We start from the raw sequence: 24,686 nt of genomic DNA, 5'->3' as shown, positions 1-24,686 counted from the left end.
GCTGTTCAGGGGAAGATGTCGTGGGACGGCCACCGGCAGCAGATGGGCCCGCTCCCTCCTGCACATCTGTGGATGACACAAAGCAGTCACATGTTGGTGGACCCACACACTTGTCACATGTTCCCTTCCAACCCCTCACATGCTACACACCGGATAGGGAATAAAAAACACTTACCTGTCCTCGAGGCCTCATCAAGGGAATCAAAGCCCTCAACGCCCTCCAACTGCTCCCTCTGAAGACACCGGGCGACCAACTCCTCCTCCATGGTCAAACTGACATTACATGGTGGTCCACCACCCGTGCCACTCTGGTGCTTCCTAATGGCGCCCAGCTTCTCCCGCACATGGAGCCTCAGATCATTGATTTTTTTTTATTTATGTTCTTGGCGCTCCGGGTCTCATTGCCAAGGGCATTGACCTCTGTCGCAATGGTCTCCAGGATGACCCGTTTCCTGGCCCGGCTAGTATCCCGACTCTGGGCACCATGGAGGAAGGTGTCATATCTCTCCATGGCAGTGATGAGGACTGCCTTCTCCTGGGGTGAAAAATTCCTCTTCCTCCTCTCCTTCTGGACTCTACAAGCCATATTAGAACAAAAGTACCTTGCTCGGGGGGGGGGGGAAAGCAGGATGTACTTTTGCGCCAGACGGGCGCATGTCTGGGCGTATTTATGCGCTCGGCTTAAGCCGGTGGGCCGGCGTATACCAGGAAGTTGGGCCGGCGGAGTTGTGAGCATGCGCACAAGGAAGCCCTCATACGTCCACATCACTGCGCATGCTCCGTTGATGATACGCCGGGCGTAAGCCACTTCTCCATGCTCAGGCCATCATTTGCATAAGGTCACACCCACTTACACTTACGCCGGCTTACGCCTTCAAATTTACGTTACGCCGGCGCAACGTTGAGAGCAAGTGCTTTGTAAATCGTGTAGTTACCTCTCTGACTTATGTCGGCCTAGCGCATATGCGTTGTGTTACGCCGGCACAAAGATGCGCCCATCTACCTGAATCTGGCTATTTTTGTATAATGTTAAACCGCATAATTATTTGTTAAAGCCTTCTGTGAATGGACAGCAGGTAGGTGGGCAGAGCTGCTGTGTGAGAAAGCAGCGTCTCTTCTGTTGGTACACTGGAAGTATAGTAATAACTGTGCTCCCAGCTCTCAGTAAATTTATCAGTTGTAAAAAAATTTAATCTCATTGGACTTAATCCATAGTAAACAGGCACATTTTAGAAAGTGGCTGAATTTCTGGAATTTGTTTTTAACATGTTTTACTAAACCCAGGACCCTGTATTCACTATATCTAGTCTCCCACAGTACACAGAACATGGAAATGCAATTATTTTAGTAAATCTAAACTGCTAAATACTTTTTGTTATCAGCAGTTAGTACAGTCTTGTGACTTCTGGTGGTGTCCAGACAAGCTTGTAGGAGGAGTTTTCTGACTGCCCTATGAGACTGAAAGACCCCTGAATCTCTGTCTGGACAGCGATTTGCCACAAGAACATCTCTAGCCAGTAGTGTATTTAGATTTTGTGCTGCCCTAGGCCTGACTAAACTTGTGCATCCCCTAATTTAAATATGACCCACCCCTTTCTGTCAATGCCACGCCCCTTTCTGTTTAAGACCCATCCTGAAATTTTGTGGGTGGGGACACTAGTTCTGAGGGCCTGTGGGGGGGGGGCGTAATGGATTTGCTTAATTTGCATAGATTTCTTCACACTTCCTGATTGACTATGGGGCAGGAAGTGAAGGGAAATCTCTACAATGAGGCAGGGATGGTAAAAAATAAACTGACAGGGGCTATAACCCTCCCTTACTCTATCCAAAATGAAAAAAAAGTGTTGCCTATAGTTCTATTTTAAGCACAAATTTCTGATAATTTTATAGAAAGGACTAAGAAGATATAACCATGCCAATGGTTCAGCAGAAAACATATAGCACAGTGAGGAAGGTTTGTGGTCTAGGATATCAGGACAGTCAAAATTATAAGCAACACCCCCTCACCCCACAGTTGCAGAATGCCAGCCGCCCGCATACCGGAAGCAGTGCGGCCGCTTTATGGGGGCGCTAAACTAATTTGCCTCTCAGCCCCATCTGCCCCATAAGACTGGCGCTACACTAATAGTGTAGCACTAGCCGGTGGGGACTCTCTTCCGTGCTGCCCTAGGCCTGGGTCTTGTTGGCCTAGGCCGGGATACAGTGCTGTCTCCAGCAATACACACCAAACTGAGCATGTGTTACCTGACTCCATAGACTCTGTGTTGATCAGAGCGGCCAGGATCAAACAACTTTTTTACTCAATGCGGAGGATTAACCCCTTGGGTCCCACTATGAGTATACCAAGCATGCTTTACTGCATTTACAAACTGATTTTACTGTTGTGGGTTTAGTAACACTTTAATTGCTGGACTAGCAGAGTTGCTAGGCTAATGGCTTTCTGGCTCATTATGGTTATATCAGGCATCTTGTAGTGTCTGCTTTCAGGTCATTTGCAAATGTTATAATGGTACAAGTTCCCTTTATGCTGATTTTCCTCTGCATGCACTGTAGATACAGGAACGATGTCTCCAGGACAATTTAACACTCAGGAAACGACTGGAGGAGTTAAAGAAGGTTGAACAAGAACGAGAGCAACTACTGAAGGAAATGGGGCAGATGAAAGCTGCACAACTGAGAAAGTAAGAATATTCAGTCTTGGACCAGTTACCACAAAACAACATTTTGTATCCAGCTGCAGTTTATTTGAGCATTGTTGTAAACTCTTCAGTTTACTTTAGCATTTTGTGTGTAATACAGTACATCTGCATCACTTTTCATTTGTTTTTCTCTATAATTGTCTGTGTTCAAAGTGCAGAATTTGGTCAATGAAAAATATGCAGGCAGTGAACATGAGCAGCCCCTTTGGTGGTAGTGGTTTTTGCAGCCATCAACCTATGTAAAGTGTTTATTAAAGCCTCATGCTTGTGAGAGGTGTTTAATGCAACCACCATATCCATTAAAAGATTAAAAGAAAATTATTTGCTTCCATACTTTCAGTGCCCAAATCCTGAATTCGATGTAAGGTTCACATTTTGTATACCTTTTTTGGTTTTCAGTGAATATCAAGACTTGGAAAACAAAATTGAAACATTGAAAACAAACCACAGCCTGGCTCTTGGACGTCAGAAAGGATTTGAGGATGAAATCATGCGGTATAAGAAAGAACTTCGGGAACCCCAGTACAAAGATGCTGAAGAGAAGCACAGGGAGATGATGATTGTTATGAGGACCACAGAGCTGGTCAACAAAGACCTGGACATTTATTATAAGACACTGGACCAGTAAGTATTTTTTCCTGCACATTAATGCAAACAGTGACGTTCTTTTGTTGGACTCTTTCTCCTTGGTTTCTGTATACCTGTAAAACCCACATGTAATGCAGATCTGCTCTGTACACTAACCTCCATCCTTAACCCTTTGTCTACCAAGGTAAGTTTACAAATGTCCTGGTATTTAGGGAGTTACAACAAGCTTGCGCTGCAACAGCTGTGTGCTTGCTATGTTTTTTTCAAGCCGGCGATAGACTTACAGGTAAAAGTGATCTGGGTGACTCCAGAGCCACCTGATCACTTTTATAGGGCTCTAAAGGTGTGGCTTCTGGCCCCTGCAGTGGTTTTCAGGCTTCCAATTCCTCCAGGACCATGGTAATTGGTAGTAACCGTGAGAGCAGAAGTCGTCACTTCCAGGTTCAGAGCTATCATTCCCTGACTACTGTACCCGAAGTAGCAGCTAAGTATTCTCTGTACTTTATTATCTGCAGTAGAGTGTAAGGGAAAACAGGGTCTAAACAGACCCCTAATCACTCTATAAGAAAGACCTGTCATCTGCCCATGCCATTACATACAGGGCTTGTTAGCCCCTCGTGATGGCATTAAATGAAAATATATATATATATATATATATTAAAAATGTGTTATTAATAAAATTCATTAAAAAGTACCCCAGTATTCACTCCAATGCAAATGTGCAGCATAGGGCACACATGTATGAATGTTAACATAATGTGCACCACACATGAGGTATTACCGCAAATGTTGTGAGAGCAATAATTCTAGGGCCATCATTTATGATTAAATCTAAAGCATCACTTTTGGGTATCATGGTTTTTTATTTTTTTATTGTTTATTTAACCACTTAAGCCCTGGAAGATTTGCCCCCTTAATGACCAGCCAATTTTTTGCCATACAGCACTACGTCGCTTTGACTGACAATTGCGCGGTCATGTGACGCTGTGCCCAAACAAAATTGATGTCCTTTTTATCCCACAAATAGAGCTTTCTTTTGGTGGTATTTGATCACCTCTGTGGTTTTTATTTTTTGCGCTATAAACGAAAAAAGCAACAATTGTGAAAAATATATTTTTTTTACTTTTTGCTATAATAAATACCAAAAAAAATTATTTCTTCCTCGGTTTAGGCCCATATGTATTCGTCTACATATTTTCTTAGGAGCGATTGCGAGTTCCCTGCTGACATTGTGACCCCTGGGCACGCAAATAGGCTCTGTCGCCGCTCCGCAGGCGCGTGCCCCCTAGTGCTCTTAGAGCAGCTGACGTACAGCTACAACGGCTCGCCCAGGGGAGCCAACCTGCCGCAGTATAACTGCGGCGGCTGGTCTGGAACCAGTTAAAGGTCAAGAAATTATACAAAGCCATTATCAAAAAGAATATCAAGGTACAAAAAAAGCTCAAGATACATCTGGGCATAGTCAGTATTCAATACACATTATAGCAACTAGCAAGCACTCAAAAACTAACATAGTCAGCCTGTAATTCCGGATTCCCAATCTCCGGTCTTGGTAAATTCCCTGAACAATATTGTTTTTAAACTGTTTTAGATATCAAAACAAGAGGCCGGACAAAAAGGCTGGTCCCATAGAGAGAAAAAAAATGAAGAGGGGAAAGAAGGGGTAGGAAAGCTGCTTTGATCCGTTCACTCCATGGGATGCTCCACTGGCTGTGAGACCAGAAGTGTCTGGTCCCTATAGAAAAAATAGGGAGTCAAGATCTTCCAGTTATTGTCATCTTGCTCCTTTAAAGTCATGGCAAGACTCTCCATAACTTGGATAGCTGCGATTCTCTTTGTCCAATGTGAAATTGTAGGGGGGCATGAACTCTTCCACAAAGCCGGAATATAGACCCTAGCAGCTGTAAGCAAATACCTTAGTAACGAGTGCCTGAATTTTTTGGTTGACAGGGTGTCATTCAATAGGTAGGCCGCCGGTTCCTATCGAGTGAAACTCCGCTCAGTGTTTTAATAGTGGATTCTACATCAGTCCAAAAACTATTCAGTTTTGGGCATTCCCAGAATGCAGTGGGTCGGGGCATTGTCTGATATGGTAAACAAGCCTACATTAGCCCATGAGAGAAAGGGAAAAGCATTCTGCGAAAGTAATATGTAATCTAATCTGGTATTGGTTTTGTGAAGAGGAGAATAGAAAATTGTACTCTCTATCTCACGGATGGATAGTTCGCCATCAATCGATTGATGGTCATGTAATAGGAATTTAAGCTTTCGCAATTTTGAGTGTGATAAAATAGAGGTCCCTCGCGACACGCCAAGTAGGTTAAGGTCACCCCCTACTAAGAACATACCCTACCTATGCGAGATATGAAATCATTGCAGAGATCTGATGCTCATTCAGTAAAAACAGGCGAGCCAATGTAACTTTTTGCTCACAGATGAGTCCTTTTAACTATAAGGAAACAGCCCTTATCTCCAATGATCTGGTCTCCTTCTGGGGCAAATGATCAGCAAGTATAATCGAGACACCCTTGGATTTTGAATCTGGGGAAGTACTGTGGTAAACTGTGGGGAACCTACAATTGCCAAACCTGATAATCTTACCCCTCTTAAAGTGCATTTACTGGAGAAACACTATCTGGGATTTTAGTCTCCAGAGTTCTGCTAATAAGTTTTCTGAACTATTAAGCCCTTTCACATTATAAGAGGATACAGCTAGGCTAGTCATAATGGAGTCAAACTGTGCAGCAAACATTGGTTCAGACTGTCAATATGGGATGGGAAAGGAGAGAGGGAGGACAAAAAAAATAATAATCAAGGGAGAAAGGGCAAAAACGGGTTGACATGCCCAGAAATAAGAAAAAAAAGTGACAAAAAAGAATTGCGTCTGACGGGGTGCGCTATTTGGATCCAGTCAGATCAGGCAGAAAATAAAAATTGAATAAAATAAAAAGCGAATACAGTGGGGGGAAATGGATAACCAAGGCAGTACACAGAGATGTGCTGGCATAAAAAATGGAGTCTTAAATCCCGGTCAGTATTAGTGAACCACCTACTCATGGACCATTTAAATGTATCAATTAGATGCGATAAACTTGCAAAACTTGAAACATACAGTAACAACTAAAATAGAACCAGCAATAAAATGCCCACCACAACACCCTGTGGCATAGCCCTCAACCTATCGGGAGAAGGGGAGCTCGGAGGGGCCCCCCTTCATACAAGGTAATCTCTAGAGCCATGCCAGCTGGTGTCGCAGTAAGGCAGCCCTCCAGACAGCCGGGACCTATAGTGGAAAAATGTGACATGCACCTATTTCTAGTGTTAAGGTTACCCATATGCAAACAGAAACTTTATAAAAAGAAAAAAACAAACAAAAGAAAAATAGGACTTGTACTGGGCAGATAAAAATACAAAAAAGGATACCCCATGAGGCCTGCAAACTGGTCTGCCCAAGGAACACCACCCATTTCCCAACGGTGCAGATAAACAGGCCTTTCCTCAGCAAAAAACCCTCACCGGGGGTATCTAAAAAATTTGGATCTATGAGCGCATCTACAATTGTCAGACCAGTATCCCATGGGACATAGCGAGAGTTATATCGGGGCACAAAAATACACACACACGCATCCCACGCCCCCTCCACCCACCAACACTGAGAACTCGTGGTCACATTACAATTTCCTCAAGCTAACATTCCATGTCCTTAATATGGTGGAGGGGAAAACAACCCAGCTAAGAGAGGGGACATGAAGCATCTTTATGAACAAAGCGTATAGTGAAAGTCTTCAGACTAGCACAGGTTATGGGTAGTAGGAGTGATCCCTGCCCCAGTAGAAAAAACAATAGGGGCCCCAGATATACATTGCATAATGATGATCCCCAGGATAGACCTGTAGTGTAAAATGCAGATCAGTTTAAGCTTCAGGGTCATCTGGATTCTCCTGAACCATTCGTGAGGGAGGATGTCTTGATCAGGATCTACAATCTCGTTGTGGCGGTGGGGACCCCTGGCTGACCCATGATCTAGGAAGAGCAGTCCAATCCGGCACTTTAATAGCCTGGCAGTTCAAAAACACGAAAAGCTGTGGTAGCCGAGAGGGGTTAAACAGGGAAAAGGACCTATTGTCCTTTTTCACCAGGCGTGAGAGTGGGTATCTCCATGTATAGGTGGCTCCAGAGAATTGCAAAGTCGAGCGTACCTTTCTGCCACGCTTCACACATGATGGCCTCTTTCACAGTGAAAAGTTGCATAATACATCCTGGGGGGCTTCTTGGGAGACCACTCTAGCTGCTGGGACCCAGTCTATCTCTATCACAGATGATGGTGGGTCTGCAAGGAGTTGGTAGAAAATAGCTGTGACTGACACACAGAGATCAGCACCCATAGTAGCTTCAGGGATACCCTTCAGTCTTATTGCGCCTGCTTCTGTTTTCTGCATGTCCAGCCAAGACGCCTCTCTTAATCGTACAATACATGACACAGGCTATATATTCATAGACCCAAGGTAGTGTGGTACCTTCAGGTGATTGGATACTGGCAAAACTTTGCTGGACACACCTTCCTATAACCATAGCCCACTCTGTTAGACCTCAGTTTTTTAGCTAGTGTCCTATGGTGATGGATCTTTTTTCTCTTATGGAGAAATCTTTTGATTACTAGTTCATTACAATCCAACCTTTTTTTTTTTTTTCTGGTTGTTGACTTTTGGAAAACTCATTGTTCCTCTCCACGGAAATCTGTATTATAAGGCGAAAGATTTATACGATCTGAAGAGAAATCAGAGTATAGAATCAACTTTTAAAACCACTTATCACTGTCTTTGAATTTAACAGTAGTGGCATTTTTTCCAGATTCATGCAACATCAGTAAAGCTTTGGGAGCTATACCTACGCCCCACGTTGTGGGGACAACTTGTTGCTTTGGGCACTAGGGCACTCGTCTTTGCACTTGGTGCAACAAATGTAGTTAGTCGCAGGGTGCCATACAGGTGAAGGACGGGGTAGTCCCACTGTAATGGTCCAGTGACATTAACAGGCAAAAACAATTAGACCTGTACTGGACCGATAGCCCCACCTATTACAGATTGTCTATATAATATTTGTTCTACATAAACAATTAGGAAACAGGGAGTTTTGTTTGAACATTGTACAATAATAAAGTGCAGTGTTGCCCCATGACTATTTGAGTGAACAAAATATGTAGTGAAACAAATCGCAAACAAATAATAAATGCATACATAAAGTGATATCAGATGTAAAACTACATGTATATCACCATTTGCTAAGGATAAATGCATATTAACACAGCCCCAGTGCTAATCACAAATTCAAACACCTAGTACAAATATAATGACTGTGCCAAACGTAGATACATCCAAATGACTAAAATATGTATGAAAAAAACGTGATATAGGTTAACACTGCTACTACAGAGCTGTGCACAACAAGCAGCCTAACTGACCTAGGCAGATATTTCTGCAACTATGTCAGATTTTGTTAGACAGCTAACAGCTTTAATACAGCCATCACTGTTTACAGCACAAACACATTAAAGGGGTTGTAAACCCTCATGTTTTTTCACCTTAATGCATCCTATGCATTAAGGTGAAAAAACACCTGCCAGTGACCGCCCCCCCAGTCCCCCCGTTTTACTTACCTGAGCCCTGGAATTTCCCACAGCGGGGAGGCGCTGTCCCTCTGCCCAGGGTTTTCGGCTCTTGATTGGATAGATTGATAGCGCAGCTATTGGCTCCTGCTGCTCTCAATCAAATCCAATGACGCGGGGGGCGGGCCAAGTCAGACATTCAGCAGCTATGGATGCTGAATGTTGGACGCAAGGTAACCCCCCCGGGAGATCGCTTTTAGTAGGAAGTTATCTGATTCAGGGAGGAGCCGCTGAAGGACCCCAGAAGACGGTGTTGGCACCACTCTGTGCAAAACGAACTGCACAGTGGAGGGAAGTATAGCATGTTTGTTACTAATAATCAAAGCTTTACAATCACTTTAAAGGGTCACTAAAGGAAACATTTTTTTTTTGCTGAAATGACTGTTTACAGGGTATAGAGACATAAAAGTTAACTGATTCCTTTTAAAAATGATTACAAAGTTAGGTTAGTTTCACTTTTAAACTGTTTTCATGTTCCTGTGAACTAGAGAGACACACAGAACAAAAACAAACAAATCCAGGGCAGTGTTTTGTTTTTAAAATGAATCTGATTGGTTCTGTTAAGTTTTAGACACACAGTAATAACAGCTTAGACCTACAGTGAAAGGCTCCCAGTACGATGGTTATAAGGAAAAAGATACCAGGAAGTGTGGAGATCAGAGCAGAATTACAGCCACTTCAAAGCAAAAACAAACAATAAGGACATGAAACCAGTACTGCAGTAAGGTAAAGGAAGCTATTTAGCTAAAAAAAAAATTCCTTTAGTGATCCTTTAAGCTCCTCCATCCCCTCCATCTCTGTCAGAGTTGGAAAGTGAAATGCCTCCTCTAGAGAACTTAAAGGGGGAATGAAGAGGACAAAGAAGCAGTGTTAATGGAGACCACAAAAGACTTCTTACCACCAACCTCTAAATACACCTTATGTTATGGCTTCAGGCAATATGCTTGCCCATGTAGGTAGCCTCAGAATTTGCCACACTCAAATCTCCTCTATCTGGCCTTGTGACAATTGGGTAATCCTGAAAAGCTTTTGACCCCTTTGAGTCCTTGCGGTACTCTATCCAGTGTAATAAGAGTTCACAAAAATGTGATCTGTTGGTAGATGACCGAGTTGGTTTAGGCATCTTACTGACTATAGAAGGTTTTCCTTCATTTAAAGATTTTGCTGACAGAAAATGTAAGGCACTTTCCAAGGCTTTCTTTAACCTTGCAGGCCCATCTCCACAAATGATTATGGCTGCTATTTCTGTGTGCCATAACGCAGCTAATTGGACTAGGGCAATAAATAACCAGCAGGATCCTGTCTTCCAAGATTGAACCTTGGCAGGACACTTGCAGACATTGCCCTCTGGCTTACACTTTTCTGTTGATGCCACAGAACAAGTTATAACACAGGTCTGCAGAATGGCTCTTATTTTATCCATATTTGCAGACTCATGGTTGAAAGCCTGGTCATCTAAAGCTGATTGCCTTACACATATGCCCTTTGAAGGATGATGTCAAATTCTATGCCCTTTGAAGGATGATGTCATGTTCACAACCATCTGAAAATGTCAACAGGACTGTTCAGATACTTCAGGCCTTCAGCTAGGTAATCAACTTTTAAAATCTGCTCTTCAACTTTTCTGAGCCTAATAGTAGCATCATTTTAGGTCACGACCTCTTTCTCTGTTCCGTTCAAGGCCTTTTTAATGCAAGATCTTGTTGGCCTGGGACAAGCATAGTTCCATATGCACCTCTCCATCCAAGCAAGGAACTCCCCAGGTTGGTGTATTTCCTGTCCAGCCCTGACAATGGGGAAGTTGTTTTTACTTCACCTTTAGAGGGGTGGTAACCACAGATGCTATCCTCATAGGCCGGGGAGGAGTGTTCCTATACCAAGGAAGCCAAGATCCCTATAAACATCCTAGAGCCAAGAGTGATAAAACAAGCTCTGTACCCCTTGATTTCCTTTCTTTAGAGTCATCTGATCAGGGTACAATCAGACAATGCCATAGCTGTGGCCTATATTAACCGTCAAGGGAATACCAGGAGTCAGACAGTCTAATAGAAGTAGGTCTGATCATCTCAAAGCTATGAGTAAGCACTGATTGTAGTGCGAAACGTCAGCTGTATGCCCCTGTCTTTGCTGTGATGTGTGGTGTTTGAACACTTTTATCAATAAAAGGCAACCGAGAAGGTTTCTCTTATCGTCCATGGACGGACACAGCTCCTTAAGTCTTGACAAGTGGGTTATGTTCCCTGTTTACAGGAGAGGACTAGGCAGAAACATGTTAAATGGTTAAATACATGTTACATTAACAGAGTTGAACAGCCCCGCCCAGGGGGCGGTCCCTCCAGACATAACCCTCCTCACTGCAGCATGCAGCCTCAGTTTCGTTCTGCCTAGCAAGGAGAAAGGACGTATGGCTCCCTTTTGGGCCCAGCGCCCTCAGGAGATATTTTCTTGAAGAATCTTCTTTCAACTGTCGGCTGAGTGACAGGCTGGATAATATAGATCCTTGTAGTCTACTCAGTCCGACCAGCAAGCGTGGGCACACCTATGCAAAGAGGCTTAGTCTGCCACGCCGTACCCCATGACTCCTGGGGTGGCCAGGGAGCTTTGCTCCGAGGTCTACATATGACTGGGCTGTGGTGTTGCCTCACTCACAGTGGACCGGGCCGACAGCTGCCTCCATTGCGGTTGTAGGTCTGTCAGGAATGCGTCAGCGAGTCCTCACTCGGACGGGTAAGTACAGTCCCTCCCGCTTCGGTGGGTTGGTACGGCTGGGCATTCCTGGGGTTCGAGGGTCCTCTTCTGCCTCCCTTCCCTGCTCTTTTCTCTCTGCTGCATTGTTAAAATTGTATTTTATACATATACAACATGTATATTGTCGGGGGGGCCTGCCTGATGGGACTGTGTATCTGGCCTGATTCTGTTATAACTGGGGCTTTCCTGTGAGGGGCTTTGTCTTTTTGGAACTTTTTTAAGCCTTAAAAGGCTTTTACTGTTTAAATGCGGCATTTTGCTGCCATCATGCTGACGCTGGCGCCATTTTTTGGGTGGTTTTTCAATTGTATTGAAAACCCAGTTGGCGGCCATTTTGTCGTAGCCGCGCCATTGCGCAGACTAAATTGCGGTCGGCCATTTTCCTGTGGCTGTGTTCTGAACGCTCGGCGGCCATCTTTGGATGGTCCTGGCCCCTAGTGCTGTATCCTACGGCGCACACAGGTCCCTTTGGCTGCCGCAAGTTACCTCACGGTTTCTTTCCTCCCCACACGCCGTGTGCTGCGGACGGATGGCAGCGCTGGGCAGTCAGCTCCCGAGGTGAGTCCCCTGGATACCCTGGTCAGTGCAGCAAGAGGTGAGATGCCCTGCATAGGGCCTGGGAGCGTCCGTTTTTTTGTGTATACATATACAACATGTGTATGTATTACTAAACGTTGGAGTCTCTACCTGACTCTTCCCCAACATGCTGTCAGCAGATGCTTAGTGCCATGGGTGCTTTTTATTGGTCCTGGACCTTTTGGTGCCAGGGTGGGGACTGCGGTCGGGTGGTGGTTAAAAGAGTGCCTCCTCCCCCCGTTAGCCCCTGGGGAATACTCTGTCATGAAGCCTGGACCAGGTACCTGGTCTGCAGGATAAGGCATTATTGGGTGCGCTTCTCACTGCTGCGAGGGACTCTCTTTAGCTGGAAAGTGCAGCTGGGTTCCCGCTTAGGGCTTGGTCTTTTTTTTTTTTGCAAACCAGACCGCTCCGTGTAGGTTTTTCCTCCTGTGCGTTTTTATTCCTGAATGTGGAATGAGAAAAGCCGCTGAGGGCTTTTTGTAGTCCCTCACCACCCCTTTTAGGAGAGCTCTTTCAAGAGGTGGGCCTCTTCTCCGGTGGTGGACCCTCCGGGGGTCATGTATAGGTGACCACCCCCCCTATTGCGGGAACCCCGCATGTATGGATCTGACTGTTAGATGTTCCGAAGTACTGACCCGGTCCATGTCTACCATGCTGGGGTCTGCCTTGTGGCTTATTGTACTACGCTGGGGTCCCAGTCGCTTACGGAGTGAACATTTTTGCACCAGACAGTGGAGGAGCACCGACTCTCTCCCGAAGTTATTAGGCTAACTGCCCAGCTGGTCCAGTGCCTTGTTTATGTCTGGGGTGTTTCACTAGATGCCACGCCCTTGGTATCCAGGGCTTCGGTCTTGGAGATGGTTTCCGCCTTCTCGGGTTGGAATGCTGGTCTGCTGGCCAGGCCTCTAACATACGCCCTGGCAGATTTACCCTTTATGGGTGGGAGACCCTTTGGGTCCTCGCTGGATAACATTATCAAGATGTCACTGGAGGGAGGAGTACTCGCCTCCCTCAGACTTCCAGGGGGAAGGAGCCCCTTCGTCGGCCGGGTCCTTCCTTTTCCCACGCTAAAGTGGTATTTTTTTTCGTCAGTCAGGGTCCGCGGGCGAACCCTCCCAGCGGAGGCTCAGCTGGGGGACTAAAACGTCCCTGGGTGCGTAAGCCGATAGCGCCGGCACCCGAACCCGCCAATGTATGTAGCCTCCCCCTACCCGTCTCTGGGGTGGAGGGTTGACTTTCTGTTCACAACTGGGTGAACCTCCCTGATCTCCGACCTGTGGGTCTGTGAGATGGTGTCTTCGGAGTTCTAGATAGGGTTTCTTCCGATCCACCAAACTGATTTCTTCCCTTGTGTCTCCCTCTCCCGGCTTGTCAGTCTGCCTTGGGGCACTGTGGTACTTGCTAGGCTGCGGGGTAATTTTACCTTTCTGCAGGTCTAGAGGTGTGAGGGATTCTATCCATATCTGTTCCCAAAGATGGACAGGGTTTGTCCAATTTTGGGCCTCAAGGGCCTAAGATGCCTTGTGGTAGCTGCGCTCCATCTGGGGGACTTTCTGGCGTCCTTGGACATCAGGATGCATACATGCATGTCCCACTTTGCACGAGTCACTGAGGTTTCTGTGCCTCGCGATGGGGAGGCCCACTGTCTGTTGTGGCCCTTCTTTTTGATCTGGCGCCTGCACCACAGGTTTTCTCCAAGGTATCCTAACCTTGTTGGAACAGCGAGGCTTTGCCATCATGGGCTACTATGACAACTTTCTGACTCAGAGTTAGTGGTCATGTCGGTAGCTTTTCAGACCCTCCGAGAATTCAGGTGGGCGTTAAACATTTGGAGTCGGTTCTGGTTCCGACTCAGTTTTGGAGTAGGACTCCACGGTGGCGTAGGTTTTTTCTTTCCCTGGAGAAATTGCAGACTCTTCAGTCTGCGGTGTAGGCATTGGCATCACACAATCGGTTTTCTCTCCATTTTCATGCAGATCCTAGGTCTGTGGGTAGCCTCCTTTTGAGGCGGTACCGTATGCCCAGTTCCACTCACGTGTTTTTTTTCCAGAGGGAAATACTGTCTGACAAATCTCTTGTCTCTGAATCGTCAGGTTCAGGTGCGCCACCTAGTCAGCGTCTCCCTGAATTGGTGGCTGAGATCCCTGGTTCTTCGGTCCGGGAAATAGTCTCTTCCTTTTTGTGGACGGTGATTACGACGGACGCCAACCTTTCGTGTTGTGGGAGCCCCTAAAGGGGTCCAGTCGGCCCAGAGTCGCTGGTCTTGAGTGAACCTACGGCCACGCCTCCCTGTATGCACCCGCTCTCGTCTGTCCTCAGTAACTACCCAGGGTCGGGCCTGGTTAGTACCTGGGTGGGGTTCCACCTGGGAATACCAGGTGCTGTAGACCCTGTCTACCATTATTTGTCCTAGTACTTTGGGCAATCAGGCTATGCCTCTCCTCGTGGTCAAGGAGGTTGCTAGGTCGTCCGATCTAGATTCAGCCTGACAACGCCATGGCCGTGACTTGGGTCTTCCATCAGGTATACCGGCAGGCGGACTACTGGAGTCGCCTGATGCTGGACCAGGACGACTGGTCTTGGTACGTGGAGTCAACTCCTTTGCAGGAGGTGAATCTTACAGGGCATGGATCTCCTAGCCGCTCGTCTCAGCCGCAAGGGTGTCAAAACTTGTGGCCAGGTATGGTGATCCTGTACAGACGCGCCAGTGGCCCTGTGGGGTCTTTTTTCGACGACATTATGTTTTTTCCTCCCTTATAGTGGCCTCCCCGCCTGCTCCGCAGAGTGGAGGCTGGGGAATCCCGATGATTCTAATCGCTCCAGATTGGCCTTGGGGTCCTTGGTTCGCCGATATCGGGCGCCTTGTAGCGGAGGTATCCTGGCGGTTGCCAGGGTGGGAGTTCCTTCTGTCCCTAGGCCACATACTTCCTCCTGTTGTACAGTCACTGACTTGCTCAACAGGGCTATTGGAAGCCAGACTTTAAGAGACCGGGGTCTGTCCGACTCGGTCATCTCAATCATACTGAGGGCACGGTGGTCTTCTTCCGGGGAATCTACCGTCGCATCTGGCAGGCTTACATCTCTTGATACGAAGAGATGGAGTGTCGTCCACGGACATACTCAGTGTCCAGGGTCCTGCTGTTTTTTACAGCCTGGAGTGGATCTAAAAATTGCTAAAGCACTGTTTGGGGGCAGATTTCAGCCCTGGCTGTGTTCTTCAGTGGCCTTTTTTTTTGCGGCCTGTTCCCTGGTGGGGACCATTTTGTGCAGGGGGTTAGTCCTACAGTTTCCCCTCTGGGCCCATCTCTTCCCCCATGAGTTTTGACTCTGGTGCTCTCAGTTCTTCGGGAACCTTTCTTTTTAGAAACGTCAGAGTGATTCTCTTGACAACTATCTCAGAAGGTGGCCCCTTTGGTGGCCTTTACCTCTGTTAGAGGGGTTTCTTGGTTGGCGGCTTTGTCCTGCAAGCCACCATGCTTGGCCCTCCGTAGGATTAGATGGTGGTGCGCCCGCGACTTTCCCTTCTTCCGAAGGTGGTTTCGAACTTTCGCCGGGATAAGAACATTGTTCTTTCATTCTTCTGTCCTCAACTGGCGCATCCTACGGAGGTTGCCTTTCATACTTTAGGCGCGGTACTCACTTGTGGGTGTACCAGCCTGCTACGGCTCCATTTCGGAGATCCGACTTGTCCGTTCACGCTTTTCCCAGAATTACATGGTTGCTGTGAGTACATCTTATGATGCTTCCTTTGGCCGCTAGCTTTTGCAGGCGGCTGTTTGAGACTGCACCTCCTCTGTTGAGGAGCTCTGCTGTGGGGTGAAGTTAAGATTGGTTTTACTGATATATTTCCCACTCCTCGTTTTGACACTGCTTGGGGACGTCCCACTTGTCAAGACTTAAGAAGCTGTGTCCGTCCATGGACGATAAGAGAAAATAGGATTTTTTGTACTCACCGTAAAATCCTTTTCTCTGACGTCCATGGACGGACACAGCTCCAACCCCTCCTTTTTAGGTTTGTACTGCTTGTTACGAACTGAGGATGTATGCTACAGTGAGGAGGGTTATGTCTGGAGGGACCGCCCCCTGGGCGGGGGCTGTTCAACTCTGTTAATGTAACATGTATTTAACCATTTAACATGTTTCTGCCTAGTCCTCTCCTGTAAACAGGGAACATAACCCACTTGTCAAGACTTAAGAAGCTGTGTCCGTCCATGGACGTCAGAGAAAAGGATTTTACGGTGAGTACAAAAAATCCTATTTTTTCCAGCGTGCGGCTGTCCAAACCTTTCTTTCTACAATCTGATCATCTGAAAGGCAGAGAAACACTGTCCAGCCCTCTTTGCTGTTTACATCCCAGGAGTGGACAATTGGAAGGTGGACTACCTCAACCGTCACTGCCTTGACAAGGGGAATGGGCTCTTTATCTCAATTTCTGCACTCTCCCTTGTCATAAATAGGGAATTCCAGATGTAGACATACTGGCCTCCAGGTACAACAACGTTACCCCTGTTTGTAGCTAGAATCAAGGTTGCTCTAGGACTGGTATTGGATGCTCTGATAATTTCTTTGACCCTGTACCAGTTCATGTATGCCTTGAAAAGTTTGTGGAACAGTGGGGAAAAATGCTAAAACTCCATAGGAATAAACAGGATGAGAACAAGACACCTGTGCCCAACCTCGGGTAGTACTAGATGTCCAAAGATCCAATAGAAAGTAAAAAATCCGGCACCAGTGCATCTTGACATAAAAACATATCCTTTATTTCATCCATCGAAACTTAACTTAAAAAGGCTTCAATTCCTGTAAAGATTAACATGTTTCAGCCTCCTAAAATGGTAAAAAGCGCATATTTGCCCCTTCCAAAGTATTGAGTTTTTCATCTCTTCTTATTCAGTCAGTATTTCCCCTATGACTGATTTGCTTGAATGATTTTATGCATAGGCTGTTTGACTTGGGCTTTCTTTCTCTTTCCCGGGAATCACCAGCAGGTCATTTCCTGACCGACTCCATGGCAGCATATGTTTGGGTAGCTCAGGCTCCACTCCTACCCCATAGCAACCCACTCCCATTAATTTTGAGTCGGAGCCAGAGGCTGCTTTCATTTTTTGTCAGCCTCGCATGACTTATCAAGATGGTGTTTTATTACCTTGTTGGTTTACTGTTGGTCGCCCTGCAGAAGAGGTCTAGGATGTGTGAGTATGTGTGGCTTGAGGTCAGCAGAAGGCACTTGACCGGATACTGCAGGATGTTAAGAGGTAACTATTGGTTTCAGTATGGCCTGCTTTCTGTATGGCAGGGTCTGGTTCATAATTAACCTGGTGGAATTGCAGTGCTTTGATGTGGGAAGCTGCAGCATCCTTTAGCAGTGGTTAACCCTTTAGAGGTTTTTTTTTATCACTTAGCAAACAGAAACAACTATTACATTGTCTTTTTTGACAGCTTAGGAAACTTCAGCTGCTGCAGTTTATATTGGTATGGTTATTTTTAAAAAACTACTTGGGTTGAGTAGCAATTGTATATGTTATAATAATTTTTCTTAACAATGTGGAATTCTCCCTTAGACTTGCTCTGTATCCCTGTTTGGCAGGGTTTTTTTTTTTTTTTTTTTTACTGCGACAGGTACTTGTGCAGTCGGCAGTCTAATTCTCCATGCTATGACTGCTCTGTGCAGGGTGGTAGCTAAAGAAGGGCAATGTCTTGCTTTCTGGTACCTTTACTTGGATTGTCAGTTTATATTTAAAGTGGAGGTTCACCCTAAAACAATTATATAACATTACATCCAGCATACTAACGACATGTACAGTATGCTGGTATTTTTATTTTTTTTCCGCCGTACATAACGTTTTATAGTTATTTTCCCCCCGGCTTCCGGGTTCTGATTCCCGCGGGACTGGGCGTTCCTATTGAGAGGTTAGATGATTGACGTCTGGTGAAAAACTTCCCATGGCGCATAAGGGGCATCACCAGTTTTCCGTAAATAGCCGATCTGCGAGTTGGCTCTATATGGCGCCTGTGCAGTGAGCTCTACACGGCGGGCGCAGGTGCCGTATGGAGCCGACTTGATTGATGATTTTAAACCTAAAAACAAAAAATGTAAAATATTGCAGCTTATCAATTAGATGTGGTGGCTCCATTCATTTTCTTTTATTCGGCTTTTTCATTTGGTGACCCTGTCAGTAAGTCTTTTTTTTTTTTTTTTTAACTTCTAAAATTGGCAGTTAGAGTGTTAAAATAAATGCTGCAACATGGGTGCTTGCAAAGGTTACATGTTATTCATTTAAAGTATCTCACAAAAGTGAGTACACCCCTCATTTTTGTAAATATTTTAATATACCTTTTCATGTGACAGCTAGAAATTTGCTACAATGTAAAGTAGTGAGTGTACAGCCTGTATAACAGCCATTAATGTCTAAACCGCTGGCAACAAAAGCGAGTACACCCCTAAGTAAACATTTCCAAATTAGGCACAAAGTGTCAATATTTTGTGTGGCCACCATTATTTTTCAGCACTGCCTTAGGCCCCTTTAACACTACTGCGACTTCACCGCGATTCACGGCTTCGATTTTGCCGCAATTTCAGGGAATGCCTGTGTAAATGGCATCAAAATCGGACCAATGCAGGGACTACTTTGAAGTCAGGACAACTTGAGGTCGTACTAATATGAATGGTTGTCCTTGGAAATCATGGGAAACTACTTGTCATGCTACTTTGTCATCACAAATCGTGGGACAAGTCGTATAAGTGTGAAAGGAGCCCTAACCCTCTTGGGCATGGTGTTCACCAGAGCTTCACAGGTTGCCTCTGGAGTCCTCTTCCACTCCTCCACGATGACATCACAGAGCTGGTGGATGTTAGAGGCCTTGAATTGCAGATCCAGAGTTAAACATTGCATTTATATGCAATTCTCAACTTCTCCTATAAGAATTGAGCTTGGCCCATCCTCCTGATTGGTCAGTCAAATTACCCACCATCTAAATGAATTATAAGGAATCTTGGGAGATAGAGTATTGCAGGAAATGTCAAGAATCACATATTGCTTCAGCTACCTATACGTATAGATCTATTGATTTTTTTTAGGCGCTGTCTTCATTAGAGGTAACCATTGTTTAATATTAGGATTTTTGGATTGCCTGTAAAATCTTTTTCTTGGAGTGCATCAGAGGACACATGGTACTGCATATTCAAGTGAATTGACACTGACCATTAAGGCAGGATTCCCCACCCAGGTACATCCCCTCCCAGCTTGCTTTTACCAAGCAATAAGTAACACAGACAAATGGGGAGGGATTCCTATATTCTGTAATGTACTCCCAAGAAAAGGAGTTTTACAAGTAAACCAAAAATCCTAATTTCTTAATCGTACATCACAGGACATCAGGTACTTAAAATTCATGAATAATTGTAGGGCAGTGGTTCTTAACCTTATAGTGCCGTGACCCCTTGATAACATTTCTCAAGTTGTTGGCCCCTAAACAGTAAAATTTCCGTAGCGTGGATTATCAGCACCCAAGGCAAGACAAGTAAGCTGCGCCCCTAACCCGCAGACATTTAGCGGTTCCTGACTCCTTTTAATGGCACCTATAATCGCAGGTAGTGTTACTCACTGTGTCTCCGACTTTGTGGTGTCTCATAGCAGTGACACCTATGCCCATGCCATCAACTCAATGGGTGCCTGCAAAGAGGCTGAGTGGGCGGCCACGGGCTCCAGGAACAGCCCAGCTGGGCGGCCACAGGCTCCAGGGATAGCCCTGCTGGGCGGCCGCAAAAAGGCTGGGAGAGCAGTGTGGGCTTCAAGAACTGCCCAGGATACGGTGACCCCTGGCAAATCTTTATTGGACCCCCGAGGGGGTCCCGACTGAGAACAAACCTGAATGAAGTTTACTTTCCCTAGCAGGATTGTGCACAATAGGCCATGAATTAGAGGACAGATGCAGACTGGAAGACATCTTTGAAGAGAAATCACAGGCACATATATTATCTAAGGGCACTGGCTAAAAACTGAGGCTTAGCTCAGCTGGGAGGCAATAGCCTGGGTGGGGAATCTTGCTTTTTTCGGCCAATATTCATTCACTTGAAGGTGGCAGCATAACCCAAAAAGTCATGAGTATGAAGTACCCTTTCCTGTCCTGTGACAAAACCATTTTTTCTTCATATGCTCAGTTTAAATAAAGAAAAAGTACCACTCCGTGTGTATCCACCTATACCTCCAGAGGGAATCGGGTGCCGGTCCAGCTCACACTGGGGTACATGTCAGTAAAGAAAGGTTTGGATGATTACTCTATTACAAGTTACCTTTTATTATACAATGTGAATAAAACAAGGTGAAGCAGCGGAACACAGGCCGCTAACATGTTTCTTACTTGTTGGTGCTTAATTATAGCTAGTGGCTTATCATAATTTGTTCAGTTTGAATTACCAAGGCTTGTGACAGAGAGAGATGAACTACAGTTTTAATGTTGCGTTGTTTCCTTTACAATTAAAAAGTATATATTTTTTCTTTTTTTTTTTATGATTTGCTTTTTAGTATTGTAAATCCCTTACAGTTTGCATTTTTATTTAATACACATGTATTTTACAATGATGCATCAGACTATGTCTTGTTATTCTAGAGCCATAATGAAGTTTCATAGCATGAAGATGGAAGAGATCAATAAGATTATTCGTGATCTTTGGCGCAGCACTTATCGGGGACAAGGTACTTGAATTTTAGCTATTAGTTAAACAAACCCAAATGCATTGTTTCTGTTTAAACACTGAAATGTGTTTGCCATTCTCTGTATAGTATTATCTCAAAGTACAGTAAATCCAGAAGCTTTAACCACTTGAAGACCAGACACTTTTACCCTCTTCCTGCCCAGGCCATTTTTCTGTTTTCAGCGCTGTCACACTTTGTATTACTCACTTTACCCAAAATAACATTTGTATCATTTTTGTGACAGATAGAGCTTTCTTTTGGTGGTATTTTAATCGCCACATTTTTTTTTTTTTTTTTGCCACGTAAAGGAAAATGGCCAAAACAACGGTTTCCTTTTGTTTCTGTTATAAAATTTTGCATATAAATAATCTTTCTTCATAATTGTAGGCCAAAATGTTTTCTGGTAAATTTCTTTGGTAAAAGTAGCAAAAATCAGTCTGTGTAAACGTCTAAAAACTATGGTATATACATATATTTGAAAATTGATCAGTCCTGATGTTCTGACTGCCTATATCATTTCTTAAACCCCTAAAATGCCAGGACAGTACAAATACCCCCAAAATTACCTTTTTTTTGGAAAGTTGATAGTTTAAGGTATTTAGTAGGAGGTATGGTGGGTTTTTTAAAGTTGTAATTCTTTTGTTACAATTCTTTGGAAAAATACACAATTTAATAAAATCTGTGTTTTTTTTATTTTTTTACACAAAGTTGTCATTTTAAAGTGGAATTGTGTATACTTGCCTAATTTAAGGGCACTTTTTAATGTTATCAGTTCCCAGTGCTGGCTTCAGGGGAGAGGAGGGACAGCTTTCAACAAAGGCCCCATAGTAAGTCTATGAGCAATGTCACTGCCCAGGCATGGCAACTGGTGTCTGTGCTTTCTCCTCTGAAGCTTGACTGCCGGGGAGATCGCATGACTGGAGTGCCCTTAGATTAGGTAAGTACAGTAAAACCTTGGTTTGAGAAAGTTTTGCAAGACCAGCAACATTTTTTAATACATTTTGACTTGATATACAAGCAATGTTTTGATATACAAGAAGCGTTGTGTCACAACTGAGTATAAAATTGCAGAGGCACCTCTAAGTGTAGCAATATGGTTACATTTAATGAAGCTACAACATTTAGCAACATATTGCTACACTTAGAGGTGTCTCTTTTATACGCTGTAGCTCCTGCTGGATTTTGCTGCTAATCCCCTTGTGGAGGCTTTCATTTATGAATAGGCATTTTATGGTTACACAACCTGGTCACATTGCTATAATCTATTTGGACTATAAACTGATGGACCTGTGAATATGGGGAAATTTGCTTTGATATACAAGTGCCTTGGATTACGAGCATGTTTATGGAACTAATTATGCTCACAATACAAGTTTTTTCCGTATACACATCTTCCCTTTACAGTTTCGTTAGTATAGGCCTTAGAATGTGGGTGAGAGCAGGTTTAAGCATAGTTGGGTTTTGACTGGACTTCCACTCTAACAAGTTATTTTTAATACATAGCATAGGCATACTTCCACTTGCACTCCAAGAAATTCTGCTACTCCACCAGAGTATGCGGATACCACACGTGTGAGACTGTTTCACGGCCTAACCACATAGAGGGTCCAAAATCCAAAGAGCAACTTACAAGTCTAATTTTCTGAATACTTATCACATTTTTAGAGGCCCTGGAGCACCAGGATAGTGGAAACACTCACTAAATGACCACATTTTATGGGAGTAATCTGCTCAACACATTATCCAAGAGGCACATTTTTGCCACAAGTTTTTGGAAAATGGGGGGGGAAAGGTTTTTTCTTTTACACAAAGTTGTCAATAAGATATTTCCCGCACACATCATAGGCATACTTAAAGTTCCTCCCCTAAAGCACATTTTACTATGTCTTCTGAGTATGGGGATACCAAATGTGTGAGGCTTTTTTACAGTCTAGGCACATGGGCCCAAAATCCAAGGAGCACATCTAATCTCCCTACTAACTATCACATTTCTGGAAGCCCAAGGGGAGGGGAAATACCCAGAAAATTACCACATTTTGGAGAGAAAACACCTCAATGTAGAGAGGCATAATTTGTCTTTTGAAGACTTTATTTTTTAACCACAAGTTTTTGGAAAATGAATTTTTTTTTTTTACACAAAGTTGTCAATAAGATATTTCTAACACAGAATGGGCATACATAGAATTACACCCCAAAAAGCATTCTACTACTACTCCAGAGTGTCATTAAAAATAATACAATTACACACAATTTTATTTATACAGTAACTAAAACTGTGATATTTACACTGTCACTTTACCCTTCACAGAATAGCATTAACTAGTAGGGTAGTAAGTAACTACCACTACATTTATATCATGACAATTGTAAGTAAATATACAGTTTTGCACATATTATGGAATTCAAGATTCTCATAAATACTCCCTCTAAAGACAGGGGTGTCAGACAGAGAAGGTGATTTGCATCTTCACATGATCTTAAAGCTCATTTGGCTGTACTTCTCCTGTGGATCACAGGAGTGCAGTTCGTGACTTATTTTCAGCAGACAGCGGACTGAAGCCCGCTGTTGGCTGATGTCACAGAGCCGGTGTCTTGTCGAGCTGGTTCCCGGTTATCGTATAGGGTCCAGCCTCGACTGCGCATGCGCAGTGGGAGGCCACGGAAATCTCAGAGCCGCAACAGCTGTTCGTCAGCTGTAGACGCACTCGCTCCCGATGATGCACGCCGCGCAGCAAGGGGCAGAGACTGATGTGATATTGACACGCTGCTCTATACTACACGCCGCAGCAAGGGGCAGAGGCTGATGTCATATTGAGCAGTGCTTTTTTTAATATGTTTAAATGCATCCCTTGCTGTATAGAGTGACATGAACAAGAAAGCGGCTTGTATAACCAAGCATCGGGAGCCAGCGCGTCTACAGCTGCCGAACAGCTGTTCAAGCTCAGAGATTTCCGTCGGCTCGGATTGCGCCTGCGCAGTCAAGGGGGAATCAATAGGAGGAACCATATCGTTAGAACACCCGTCCAGGTCCTGTCTCGGGCAAGATCGCGACCATATGGTCAGGATCCACCCACATGCCTGGATTGGCACCCCCATCTCAGCCTCTCAGCGAGTGCCTGAGCCGGCCCCCTCCGCAGCCCAGTGCTCCAGTGAGCGTGAGGGGTGCAGAGAGCTGTGAGAATACTCGGTTCTCAGTGTTAGAGCTAGTGAGGGACAGATGCATCCACCTATGTAAGTATGATTTAACAAAAAGAAAAGTATTCGCATACCTGTCTTTTAACAAAAAAATGTAAGCCTTAAATAGGGGATTCCACATTTGAACAAAAGAACATCCATCTACTATATTTTATTAAATCTGAGGGAAGTCTTAAAGCCATATGTCCCATATTTTATGGATTTTTTTTCTTTATCGTACATCACGGGACACAGAGCTGCATATTCATTACTATGTGGGTTATAGAGTCTACCTTCAGGTGATGGACACTGGTGTAATCAATTAAACAGGAAGTTCCCTCCCTATATAACCCCTCCCCTACTGGGAGTTCCTCAGTTTTTTCATCAGTGTCTAAGGTGTTGGTCACGAGTTAACATGTGCTCTTAGGAGCTCCACTGGAGGGATCCATGCTGGATGTAAAAAGCCTCCATAAATCCGGATCCGTCCAAGGTGCTTCATAGCCAAAGTGGACGGTACCCGGGCCTCGGTACGAAGAA

At 44.7% G+C, this 24,686-nt stretch overlaps 1 protein-coding gene and 1 pseudogene across 2 annotated transcripts in view; one reads left to right on the top strand and one right to left on the bottom strand.

Moving 5' to 3' along the window:
* The window catches only part of RAD50 (RAD50 double strand break repair protein), a 269,333-nt gene that overhangs the window by 223,706 nt on the left and 20,941 nt on the right, over positions 1-24,686 (top strand). For both annotated transcript variants that reach the window (XM_040344638.1, XM_040344639.1), the window contains exons 21-23: positions 2,554-2,681; positions 3,099-3,323; positions 20,890-20,975. In XM_040344638.1, coding sequence (XP_040200572.1) covers positions 2,554-2,681; positions 3,099-3,323; positions 20,890-20,975 — 439 coding nt within the window. The remainder of the gene's footprint in view (positions 1-2,553; positions 2,682-3,098; positions 3,324-20,889; positions 20,976-24,686) is intronic.
* Positions 7,988-8,074, bottom strand: LOC120934124 (annotated as a pseudogene).

This window comes from Rana temporaria, chromosome 3 (assembly GCF_905171775.1).
Source record: "Rana temporaria chromosome 3, aRanTem1.1, whole genome shotgun sequence".
In the NCBI taxonomy this organism is placed as follows: domain Eukaryota; kingdom Metazoa; phylum Chordata; class Amphibia; order Anura; family Ranidae; genus Rana; species Rana temporaria.
The sequence above is the reverse complement of the archived record's forward strand: the minus strand, read 5'-3'. Positions and strand labels throughout refer to the sequence as shown.